The sequence below is a fragment of the Hibiscus syriacus genome, unplaced genomic scaffold (assembly GCF_006381635.1).
Source record: "Hibiscus syriacus cultivar Baekdansim isolate YM2019G1 unplaced genomic scaffold, ASM638163v2 tig00014064_pilon, whole genome shotgun sequence".
Lineage (NCBI taxonomy): Eukaryota > Viridiplantae > Streptophyta > Magnoliopsida > Malvales > Malvaceae > Hibiscus > Hibiscus syriacus.
Genome location: NW_024062313.1, coordinates 415,838 through 428,846, shown reverse-complemented (window position 1 = coordinate 428,846; position 13,009 = coordinate 415,838). Strand labels below are relative to the sequence as shown.

The 13,009-nt window shown below is 36.5% G+C and overlaps 1 protein-coding gene, 1 non-coding gene and 2 pseudogenes across 2 annotated transcripts; 3 read left to right on the top strand and 1 right to left on the bottom strand.

Moving 5' to 3' along the window:
- The first annotated feature begins 245 nt into the window (after window positions 1-245).
- On the top strand, window positions 246-3,476 carry LOC120206868 (annotated as a pseudogene).
- Window positions 3,477-4,421: 945 nt separating this feature from the next.
- Window positions 4,422-5,793, bottom strand: LOC120206803 (annotated as a pseudogene).
- A 900-nt stretch (window positions 5,794-6,693) lies between these two features.
- LOC120206802 (putative oxidoreductase TDA3) lies at window positions 6,694-7,373 on the top strand. The gene has a single exon (XM_039206386.1). The coding sequence runs from the start codon at window positions 6,996-6,998 to the stop codon at window positions 7,371-7,373; it is 378 nt and encodes a 125-aa protein (XP_039062317.1). The 5' UTR covers window positions 6,694-6,995.
- Window positions 7,374-8,877: 1,504 nt separating this feature from the next.
- On the top strand, window positions 8,878-8,994 carry LOC120206886. Its single transcript, XR_005524150.1, has one exon. It is a non-coding gene; the product is annotated as a U5 spliceosomal RNA (small nuclear RNA).
- The last annotated feature ends 4,015 nt before the right edge of the window (window positions 8,995-13,009 follow it).

Sequence of the window (13,009 nt, the reverse complement as noted above, 5' to 3'; positions counted from 1 at the left end):
TTATGAATATGATGCGACTAGAATGAGGGACCAAATTGCAAGAAAACAAATCAATTTAGATACTTTTAAGCTTGCATCGGCATCACACTATTTCCATTGACCCAGTAAATGCCTGAACTGTCCTCTACTATATGAGAATTATCCGTATTGTTATGAGGCATTTAAATCATTTTGCAATGCAATATTTCTCAGCATGTTCTGGTTCATACACTCAACCCAAGTTCCGTATGTTGACTTATCTTCAATCATTCATTTGATTTCTTTCATTCAAGCAACTACTGCAAATCAATGGCAAAGTTTCACTCGGATAAACCCCATGACTCTTTATGTTTTCTTATTTTTCTGGTCATTTTCTTCTCATATCAACTGCTTTCTTTAGCATACACGCTTCCAGACCAGTATTTCATCAACTGTGGATCAAACATCGACATAACCGTCAGTTCCCAGACGACCTTCGTCGGTGATTTGAATTCCGATTCGGTTTCATTCACCAAAGGAAGCAGCTTTGTCACAGACAACAGCCAGACATCAGAGACACCATCTCTATATCAAACTGCAAGAGTTTTCCGGCACAAGTCTTCATATGAGTTCAAAATCAATACTAATGGCACTTACCTGGTACGCCTTCATTTCTCCAACTCTGCAGATGTCTCAGCTGCGGTTTTCAATGTTTCAGCTTTTGGTCTTCTACTGTTGCATAATTTCTCAGTCCAAGACCTTGGTGGTGGCTCTACTCTGACAAAGGAATTCATTTTCAGCATTCCTATAGGCAAATTGTTAATCTACTTTGTCCCACAAGGATCTTCATTCGCTTTCGTGAATGCCATCGAGGTCTTCCCTGCTCCTCCGGATTTCATTCTTGATGATGCGATGCAGGTTAGTTGGACCGGAAACAACAACGATTACAAAGGCCTACTCTCTCGCGCTTTGCAGACGATTCATAGAATTAATGTTGGAGGCCCTACAATCACACCCGAAATGATACTTTGTTAAGAACATGGCTTCCTGATGACAAGTACCTGAATGATCCAAACACAGCAAAGAATAGCCCAGTTTTTGCAGGTGTGCCTAATTATTTAGATCCTGTTTCCCCTTTCATTGCGCCGGATCAGGTATACAAAACTTCCAAAGAGATCATAAATGACTCCAAGATAGTCTGGTCTTACAAAAAGTGACTAGAAATGCTAGGCACTTGGTTCGGATTCATTTCTGCGACATTATTAGTTTATCGCAGAATGTGTCAAGTTTTTTCCTGTACATAAATAGCAACTTCGGCCTGGAAATAAATCCTTATGAAGAAAAGCAGGAACTGGGAACTCCATTTTTCAAAGACTTTGTGCTTTATTCTGGTGATTCAGGGTTCATAAACATCTCCATAGGGCCAGATAGTAGTTCCCTTCAGAAAAATGCCTTTCTAAATGGAGTTGAGATTATGGAAATGATTGGGAAATCTGATTTGGTTCCTGTGACAGATAAGTCCAACCAGTTGTCTCCCTTCGTTGTCGTTGGATCGGTTCTCGGAGGTCAAGTTCTTGTCTGCATCTTCGGAGGTCTGTTGGTTATTAGATCGAAATGTAGGAAGACGAAACCTGTTGATCAAACTTCCGAATGGTCACCATTACCCAAACTTAAAGAAAGTTCTCATGGTAATTTGAAGATGCCTCAACTATCAACTAAGTAGAGAGGGAACCATTAATGCTTCCGCTGTTCCTAACTTGAACCTGTGTTTAAGGATACCATTTGCTGAGATTCAGCTGGCGACAAAAAACTTCGATAAGAAGTTGAAGATTGGTAAGGGTGGATTTGGGAATGTCTATCGAGGGACTCTCAGGAACGACATGAAAGTGGCGGTGAAACGAAGCGAACCAGTCAGGTCAAGGTTTACCGGAATTTCAGACGGAAATCACGGTTTTATCCAAAATCCGACATCGCCATCTTGTTTCATTGATTGGATATTGTGACGAAAGGCTTGAGATGATACTGGTTTACGAGTTGATGGAAAAAGGAACTTTGAGGGATCACCTATATAACACAAAACTACCTTGCTTGTCTTGGAAGCAAAGGCTTGATATTTGCATTGGAGCAGCAAGAGGACTTCATTACCTCCACAAAGGTGCATCTGGGGGCATCATCCACCGGGATGTAAAGTCGACAAACATCTTGCTCGACAACAACCTCGTAGCCAAAGTAGCTGACTTTGGCCTTTCGAGGTCAGGCCGTCCAGATCAAACCCATGTCAGCACAGACATTAAAGGAACTTTAGGCTATCTTGATCCCGAGTACTTCAAAACACAACAGCTGACTGGAAAATCTGATGTATATTCGTTTGGTGTGGTTCTTCTTGAGGTGCTTTGTGCAAGGCCAGCTATCGATCCTAAACTTCCAAGAGAAGAAGTGAATCTAGCAGACTGGGGAATGTGTTGCAAGAATAAAGGATTTCTAGATCAAATTGTGGATCCATCCATAAGATCTCAGACCAACCCCAACTCATTAAGAAAATTCGCAGAGATAGCAGAGAAATGTTTGCAAGAAGATGCATCCGATAGGCCTACAATGTGTGATATGGCATGGGACTTGGAGTATGCTTTAAAACTTCAGCAAACCACGGTTGTACGAGATCCACACGAGGACAGCACATCGGAAGCTTCCGTTATGTTATCATCGCATGTCCTTGAACGTTTACCATCCACAACTCCAGAATTCGGGAGAGATGATATGTCTATGTCAATAGAAAGGGAGAATGACTCAGACTCGGTCCCAACAGAATGTGAAGTTTTCTCCCAATTGAGAATTGACGATGCCAGATAAATGAAAGTTTATATTTTTATTACATCTGTAGCTACATATGTACACATTCAGCTACATAGACATCTTACATATATAATATATGTACCAACTAGAGACCAATACTGCGGTCCTGAGAAATTACAAACCAGAAGAACATAAATCCGAAGGAGAGATTTGTACTAGTGACCAGGGCCTTTTCTGCTCGGTCCGGAATCCGTAGTTGCCGCTTGCTGCTTCGATAAAACCTGACCGCTGTTATCTTCGGCAGGATTTGAAGTTGAACCTATGCTAACATTTTTAACCTTGGGAATTGCTTCCCAGGTCGCATCTCCGGTCTTCTTTGCTGATTGAAGAGTTCTAGAAGAAGCAACAGATGGTGAAGGAACAAGCATGGCGGACACCACCAGAACAAGGCACAAGTATTGTTTCATCGTTAATGTTGTAAGTCTTGTCCTATGGTCTTCGCATGTCTTAATGACGTCGTAACCGCACCCTTTTGTATAATAAAAATTCAAAGGGTTTTCAAAATATTCTTTCAATAAAGAGTGGAGAGAAAAAGAATGGTTAAGCATCTCCATTGAATGAGGTACCTCCCCTTTTATAACAAAGTGGCAAGGGAAAGAATGGTTTATGGCCTTTCGGAGTGGTTCCATTAATGGAAATGTTTGACTGAGTTCTGTAGATTCGAATCTAAGTGTCAGATATGAATCTATAGTTATATGATCAAAACAAATATATTTGATTTTTTAAATTTTGAAAGGTTAGTGTTTTCAGTAGTCTCGTATGCATCAAACACGAATATTTTAGAGTTGAACTCGGTTTATTTACAGCAAGAACAGAACAGCTGGCCTTCTTCAAACATTAGCTGCTTAAACTGTGTTTATTATAAATATTTAATTTTAATTATGAATAGATCATAAAAGCAACAAAAGTGGAAATAACTCAAGATATAAACGACCTTGGAAAATGTTTTATCGAGAGCTATAAAACAATAAAATAGACAATCTACAAGATATTTCTTGTTTGATGAATTTGGAAACAAATATCCAAGACTTTTGTTAAAGATTATATGTTCATACCTACTAGGTTTTTGTTGAAGCTCGAGAGAATGCGGTTAAGCTTCGACTATAATATATAAATTGAGAGGCGTTTAAATCTTATGTAGAGTACGTTCGTATATCCTATCTGGAAGAAAATAAATTTTAGATTGTCTGGAGGGCAGGGATGCTATTTTTAGTAGCATCAGTAATATTGTACAGTTGAAATTTGCTGGAAAATGTCTAGATAAGGCTAATACAAGGAATATTCATTTGCGTATAGACTTGGATATTAGGGTTTAAGTTGGAAGGATGTTTTGTAATGTTGTAGCACTTTGCTGTTTTTTTTTAGATACAATTTATCCAAAAAATAATAATTTTATATAATCTTTTAAATTTTTATTTTTTATAAAAAAATAAAGAAAAAAGTTCAATTTTTAATAAATCTAGATATTCAAAAGAATCATTCATTTTGTCTTAATTTTATTTCAACGCCGCCTTGTCATGAATGAGACAACAATATATATATTCCAATGTAATTCAACACTTGCCTTGATATTGTGCCCTGCACAATCAACCCTTCAACTGGATGAAGAATTAAACGTTATTGCTGTATGGTTTTCCATGATTTCAGAGATAAATCTATCAATGTTCCGATTAGAAGAACCAGCATCTCCCAATGCTTTCTTAGCAGCCTCTTTCAATTCCATTGCCCTTCTTTTCATCTCCCTGGCTCCTGCTCCATCAGTCACCTCCATAATACACCTCTCAACCTCTTCTACGCTCAGTCCCTCTTCTCCACGGTTCCTCATCCTCACCCCAATCTTGAAAAAATCAACCAGCAGCTTCGAATTCGTCGGCTGATCCGTCCACTCGGGATATGCAACTACCGGCACACCGGCAACCACAGTTTCCAGGGCCGAATTCCATCCACAACGTGTCACGATGAAACAACAAGACCCCATTTCTCCTTTTTGATCTCTTCCAAAAATCCGCTCGGGAATTCGTCTTTTCTCGCATTTGATGCTTTAACAACCCAACGGAATGGTCTTTTGATGTTCTTCAATGCAAGGGCGATGCTATGAATTTGATTCTCTGATGACATAATGATGCTACCGAATGAGACGTAGATCACCGAGGATGGCTCTTGCTTGTTAAGCCATTCGATGCAATAATCCTGAGCTCTCCACATATCAACACTTCCTTCAACAGTTTCTTCCTTTCCTAGAAGGATGGGTGACACCAATGGACCAATCGGATAAATCGGTTTAACCAATGCCAAAGAGTTCACGGTCTCCTCTTCAAGCTCATTAACCGAATTCCCTAAAACCCATTTTACCTTATCCAAAACCGAAACGAATTCCGCAACCCATAGCCGAAAATGCGGGGGGCTAAAAGGTAGCATGAAAGTTGGAAGATCACCTACTGTCAGCTCCGGCATTCCAGGCAATTGTGCAATCCCATTGGGGTTTTCCAAGCTGGGGAACATGTTTGGACTCTTAATACAATGATAATAAATGGAGAAAACAGTTGAAGATTGGATCTAAAGTACACTACAAGGGATCCCATGTTCAGTGGCAGCCCCTGGCACCCATGGGATGAAAGGGCTGGTAATAAGGCATGAGAATTGATTGCCATTAGCCTTGAGGTCAGTAATGAGGTTTGAGACATTCCTGGGTCCGTTTGCCTTAAGTGAGGCAAGGAAGGTTCCGGTGTCCTAATCGCGATCGAACTCATGGCTAAGACCATCGGAGAAGAACTCGAGGGTGAGTCGACCGGGGCTGTTCTTGGAGGTGAAGTTGGTGGAGATTTTGGAGTCCAGCATCCGCTTACGTGCAACATCATTGGTGGCAAGGGTGACATGAACCCCCTTTGATACAAGCACTTTGGCCAGCTTCAACATGGGGTTCATGTGACCTTGCAGGGCTAGGGCCACCATTATCACTTGAACTTCTTCAGAACTCACCATTGCTCTCCAAGGATAAGACCTACACTATTTGATTAAGGGGGTGTGATTAAATTATTAGTGCCCCCTAATTGATTTATATGCAATGTATATTTTAGAAAAAATTTTATTTTATTAAACCATCTCTCCTTGTATGGAAGGGTATTTTTTTATTAATGATATTCCCACTCATAGAATTTAAGTGGAGATTTTGTTTCCTTTTTTTTATGTTTTATTTGATGAAAAAGGTCTTCCTAATTTTCTAAGAATTAATTATGCTATATTAGAAATTATGCTTAATGATAATGAGGTCATGGTTGGTGAAGATTGTAGCTCAAGTTAAACTCGTATCATGTACATACTTGATCTTTTGATATTAATGTTATTCTAATTCAATTCAATTTTGATTATAACACATATATAATTTAATTTAAGAAAGGACAATTCATAAATATAAAAAAATACTTCTCTTTCAAAAATGATTAAAGCTAACTAATCAAGATATTTTATAGAATAAAGGGAAATCGTTTTGCTTGTATGGTAATAAATCCATACGTTTAGTGTATCATTGAAAATCCAAGAGATGGTTAGCAAAATAAACTCTTCGTCGAGAAATTAAAATGGGATGAAACGATAATATAATAGATCAATATTTTTTTCCCAATTGGTGATCAAAATCGAACAATCAAAAACATAATATATGACGCATGTAGTTTACCCATAGAGAGAGGAGCGAAGTTCCGCCATGGAGTGGAGCCACCACGTCGTTGTCACTTTCCAAACGAAACGAAGCGTATCATATGAAGAGGGTAATGGCAATGATTCATTTCATGTGGTGAAGATGAACTATCTTAGAACAACATCGCCAACTTCCCTTTTCTTTTCATTTTATTCTTTTGGGCATTAGGAGTATTAATCAACCAAAACTCCCACGCGCAAATTTGATGGCCTGAGTTTGCAGATGGATACTCACTCCATTTCACTAACGGATTTCTCACCTCTGACTCGCCCTTTACGCCCTCGGAGACTCGCACGCCTCAACTCTTTCGAGTTTAAACCTTTGTTTTTCTCTCCCCTCTCCACCCGCTACAAATCCCTCTTCCTTCCTCTCACTTCCTACAATCTCCGAATCCGCTGCGTCGCTAATCAGGACCATGACCACCACCACCGCGATCACGACCATGGCCATCCCCATCACCACCATCATCATGGTTCTGGTAAGTTGAATGGTCCCCAGAGGGGTGTATATATGTGGGATGTCGGCCGAGGATGAGGTGCCAGATGATCCAGAGCAAATAGTAGGCAATTCAGCATCAATAGCAATGCTAAAGAGAGTGGCTGAAAATGTATCAAGCCATCTGACCCAAGGAGAAAAGCGATTGAAGGCGGAGCAAGCGTTCTTCCTGCCATGTACCGACGACAGTGTGCCGATAATCGGACAAGTTCCGGGCGTGAAAGGGTGTTATGTGGCCACTGGTCATAGTTGCTGGGGGATACTCAATGGTCCAGCAACTGGAGCTGCTTTGGCTGACCTTGTACTTGAGGGACGTGCTGCCATTGTTGATCTCAGTCCTTTTAGTCCTGCTAGATTTGTCGATGCTTAAGTTGGATTTTCAGATTCCATTTTTATAAAGTAAATGAGAATCAACAAATGCTTAGGTTTGCTCTGGCAGAAACCCTAAAAAATGTGGCAGAGATAATAATTTGTGTCCAAAGTGAATACTGAATAGCTCTCCAATAAGTCATATAAATATATCTTACATAGATGATATCTCGTTAAACTGATATTATTATGGAAATCCACACAAATATAGAAGAATTGGGATACACACAAAACCAACCTTAAGAAGATAATTAGAAAATAATATGAAATGAAAAACCAATGCACACTAGAACAAACACGATCGATGAGTATACTGATATAGGATGAATTAAAACAAAATGTTCAGTTTATATATCAATGTATAAAATCTCAACCATCAATAAAAACACAGAACAAAACTGTATTTTTAATAATTTGTACTTGATTATGGGCTCTAACACTCACCAAAATCCATTTGTTTTCAACCCTGAAGCAGCTGAAGCCAAGGCTTGTTTGCAAGCGGTCCTAGTTACCCATGAATTTGGCTTTCGAAAAGCCATCTTTGAAGGTGATTCATTGAGCGTAATCAACAAAATGACAAGCTCCATTGTTGATAGATCAGAAATTCGTGCCCTTATTCAAAATGTGCATCCTCTTAGAAGTCATTTTGAGCAGATTTCATTCAACCATGTGCGAAGAAATCAAAACATTCCAGCCCACCTCCATGCGAAATTAGGCAGACACCCACCTCGCAAATGTTTTGGGTTGAAGAAGCACCACCTGAAGTTGAAATAGCAGCCGCTCGTGACCGTTGGTGGGTTGATCCGCCTGATTAAGTTGGAATCCTTCATCAGTTTCTGACTGGAGATTCTTCATTCCTACTCCGTCTCTCTGTTTTCATCTGCATGCACAAGTCAATACTTTGCTCTGATTCATCCACAGAGTTCGAACAAAGATGTAAATTTGTTGATCTTCTTCTCTTCATCACTTGGTTGGAGGTTTCTGGAAGCTGTCTTCTTCTCTCTCGTTCATTTTGCTTTGTTTTGTTGTCGGTTATTTTATCTTTTTGTTTTAAGTTGGTTTTTGCCGGTTGAGTCTGTTCCCGGCAATGTTTTATTTACTTGACAGCTATTTAATAATAATGAGATCAACATTCACAGTAAAAAAATAAAAGAGTGACGGTATGAATCGGATTTAAACACACTGTTCCTCTTCAATCAAGCTTCAAAGAGAAGAGTGACAATGAGGATACCAATTTGTTGTATGGTATAATCAGCAGCTAGAAAAACATAAAATGTACACTATGCATCTTGGGTTACCATATTGTCAAATGTTTGTTGAAAGAATATAAGATCAATGCAATGTCTTCTTTGTCCCTTTCTCATGGTTCTATTGAAGTTACCGTCTTTTTCTTAGTTGCGACTGGCAGACGAGATCCAGAGCAGTAATCCCACATAGGCAATACACAGCACCGCGAGCTCTAGAACTAGTATAAATAACTGCAACTCCACCGCGGTTAACCAAGCAGACACGCAGTGAGCACAAAGCAAATTATTATTTCGCCTTTTATTAAAGAATACCGTGTGTTCGTTGCAGAAAGTGATATACGCCTAATTTTGAAAGACTTTTTCTTTGGAAAGGGCCCTAAATTTTGAGTTAAATGAATTTTTATTTATAGTAATTTCTCTTAAGAAGCGCATGTTCTGGAGTGTATTTGGTTTTAATTCTATCGAATGATCCACTGTTTGGTGTAAATAAATGTTGTCTCTCAAATTAATATAAAAAGTGCACAAGAATAAAGAAGATGAAACTCAAATAATACTACATTAAGATAAAACTTTTATATTTGTACACTCAAATGAAAATAAAAAAGATGAAACTCAAAACTCAAATAATATTTCATTTTTAGAAAGAAGACTTGCAAAATATGAGAAGAGAGAAAAAAATAGATAAAATAGGAGGAGGAGGTTAGTAATAAAAAGGTTAGTTTGAAAAATTCTTAATTATTTGACAATGAACCTTTATATATCGCTTTAGAAGTTATGCTCGAATTTAAATTCTCAAAAGATATAATAATCTATTAATCAATGAGATCGTTTGGTTCGTACAACATCCATCCGAATTTGAAATATTATAGATTGTATGAATGGTGTACACATTACAAACTCATAGGGTCACATGAAATGGAAATAATATTATGAACCTCAAGCAGTGTAATCTCATGTTTCATTATCCCAATCTAGGACAAAACTAATTAACTAAAGACAAAGACGGAATCTGATGAAAATCCAAGCAAGGCGTTGACAAGCTGCCTGAGAACAAGCTTATGGGTGAAAAACTATTAAACCTCACCGACCCACTGATCCGATTATAGTTTAAGTCTGATTAAGCTATCCAACCAGCCTGTCTCGTACTATTCACGGACCTAACTGAAACTCCATTAATCAAAACATAAATCTGTCTCTTTATTTTACCCTAAAAAAATGAGCACTTATAAGTAGCTAAGCATGTGGGATTACATGTTAGGTTTAACCTTATTTTGGACAGAACATAATATTTTAAAATTTGATTTTTTTTGAGTAATTATCTATTTTATTGTTTGTGTTCTTAAAATTTTGTGTCCAACCCATATAAAATTTCATGTTGATAATATGTATATGTACACACTATGTCACTTATACTCTACTCGATTTTATATTACTTTGTGACAAACCAACAATTAAAATGGTTTTAGTTGGCACAAAAATCAAGCCACATTATCCCACCCAGGGCTACACTATTGCCGGAATTTCACACCCGTCATAGTCTCTCCAGTGTCAACCAATGGAAATACCTCAATTATTAGGTGCACACGTTTTGGTAATAAATTTATTTTGTCCAAACCAAAATTTTAAGGTGTACAAAATTTTAAAAACCAGACAAATTTCACCCAAAAAAAGGAACACGTTGGCTGTATTAATTCATATCACCGTGTTCTCTCTTTTAGTTTACAACAATGTTGGTGGGAATGCCTAACTGTAAGAAGATTAAAAAAAAGGGCAAGAGTTGGCATGACCTGATGACGAGCACTCGCACTACATTTTTATTTTTTCCAAGTTTTCAGGTGAAAGTAGTATAGCTACTAGCCTACACTTGTTGGTTGTTGTGTTTTGGCTATCAAAATTATAACTTTTTATTGTTCACCAACAGACAAGGGGCAGTTAGATTCTGGTAATGGGTGTTTAAAGCAGCAAATTTTTACTAGGATTGGGTGTTTTCTGAACCTGCTGAAATAACAGGTCTACAGACTGATACATTCTTCGGTTTCGTGTGGAAGACGAGAAGGAGAAACACGATCCTCCCATTTGGGGTTTGAGAGCTCAGCTGAAGCAACTCCAGGAAATAGAAATGGTGTCTGTTTACACTTACTGCTTCAATTTTAGATCCATGTATTTATGTATGGGTAAATTACATCTCATGTCACTCTGATTAGGAATTATATCTCTCTAAAATAATTTTCTCTCATAATTCTAAAAGTTAAGACATACTTTCTATTTATAGAGTCAAATACTTGATCACCAAAAATTGTTATGAACACAAATTATTTATTAAAATAAATATTTACTTATTAAATAAATTTAAATACTAATTAACATTCATTACTAGAATTACACTAAAATCTAATTTGATTACAAATTATACTTTGGGCTAAAATATAACAACTCCATTATCAGTTCGATTATAAAGATATCATATCATTTTAACAATTATAATTCAATTGTCTTTTTTTTATTTGTTTTCTTTCAATATAATAAAAATTCAGTAACTTTAGAGAAGAAATGAGAGAAATGGAAAGTGAAAGCACTGTAGAAGCATGATGTTGATACAGCCAAAATGTGATATTGTCTGCTTTCTTTCTCTGCCTGTTTCTCTTCTTTTCTTTTCTTTTTAACCCAATGTTGATGTTAGTCGAGAAAGAAAGGAGTCAAAATCTTTAACCTGAGGGTAGGGTGGATCCCAGATTGAGCTTTTCAAAAGTTTATATCTTTTTTTCTATCCAACGAAAACAGCTGAACGCTGATGCCCTATTCAGTGATGGATCTTGTCATTGTTGTTTATCCTAAATTTTATTTTCTAATTAATCATTTATATTATTTATCTTAAAATTTTGTTTTTTACATCTTAAAAAAAATTAATATTGTTAATATATTTTAGATCGGTTATTGGCCTGAATCCAGCACTTGTCTATTGCGTTTGTATTGATGCTGTCACATCCTCTCTCTTTTTAAACATAGAAAAAGAAAAAGTTCAATGCTTTATCGTAGCTTTCCTTTATGTATTCTTATTCAGTTTCAGTGGATGAAATGAGAATTATGAGAATCAGCAGCTAGCTTTTGCTGCATTAATTTAAATTTTAGTGGTACTAGAAAAAGTAAAGACTGTTCAATTCTTTTCTTATTTATGTTTTAGAATTATGTATGCTGTTCTATTTTTTATATAATCTAATTTAATTCTATAAAAATGATTATTCTTCCTTCAAATCAAAAGAATAATTGTATTTAAACGTATCGGAATCCTCCTAAAAGGTTTGAACTTTAATCTTTAGGTGCCATTAAATATAAAGACAATTAAATTTGATTCAGATAATAGATTAATTTGATTTTAAATATATGAAAAAGAATAGAATGAATACTACCTTACTAAGAAGGGAAAGGGTTTAATGGACCACATCAGCATTAAAAATTCATTTAAATCCCTGTATTTTATTAACATCTTAATGGATTCAACTACTTTCTTTTTAATATGCATAATTCTCACGTAACGAGGTGCGTTATTGGTAAAGCTGCAACCCAACTATGACAAAAGAGAGGAGAGGATCAATGTTTTTATGTGTTTAATATTGCTGTTTTAATGATGACGATGCATTGATTCCCATGTGACGACTAGAATACCGACGCCATATCTTAATAAGAAGAAAAAATCAAAGCCTTCTCCCTTATTATAAATCCATTACATTCAATTAGACAAACGGTTAGATAAAGAGATAATAGATACATTTATTTTTAAAATTTTAGAAGTTCGTTCTTAAATTATCAAAATCATCGCATTTTTTAAAAGATTTAGTGTCTCATCCCACTAGACTAATTGAATGTTTGATATTTCTTACAATCTTTTTAAAGATATACGAGATGTTTATAGCAAGGGCTCACCAGCTAGTCAATGTTTGAAACGGTCTAGCAATGAAAGCATACCTATATATAATTCTCATGAAATTCGATAACGACGTTCTGATGAGAGATTAAGGACCCTTCAACAATAATGCTGCCCTAAAAATCATGCTCATCAATGCAGCAATGTTTGATTAATGTTACCCCATATACAATCATGAAAAATACTGCAAGTGTGGCCGTGGGGAATGAGAATATATGCTCATCCCCTTGTCTCTTTACCCGAAAGAATAAACAAGAATATCATTCCCCTTGTGAGTGCAAGTGCGGGAAAAAAAGATGATATAGTATTTATTAATGTTTTAATGAACATAAAAATTTGACTTCTTTTAACAATTTTATATGATAAATGATATGCATATAACACTAGAAAATTGGTTTATAAATATTATTATTAGTCCTAAATGAAATTTGTGCCATACTTTATTTTGGACTAAATAATCTTCCTCAA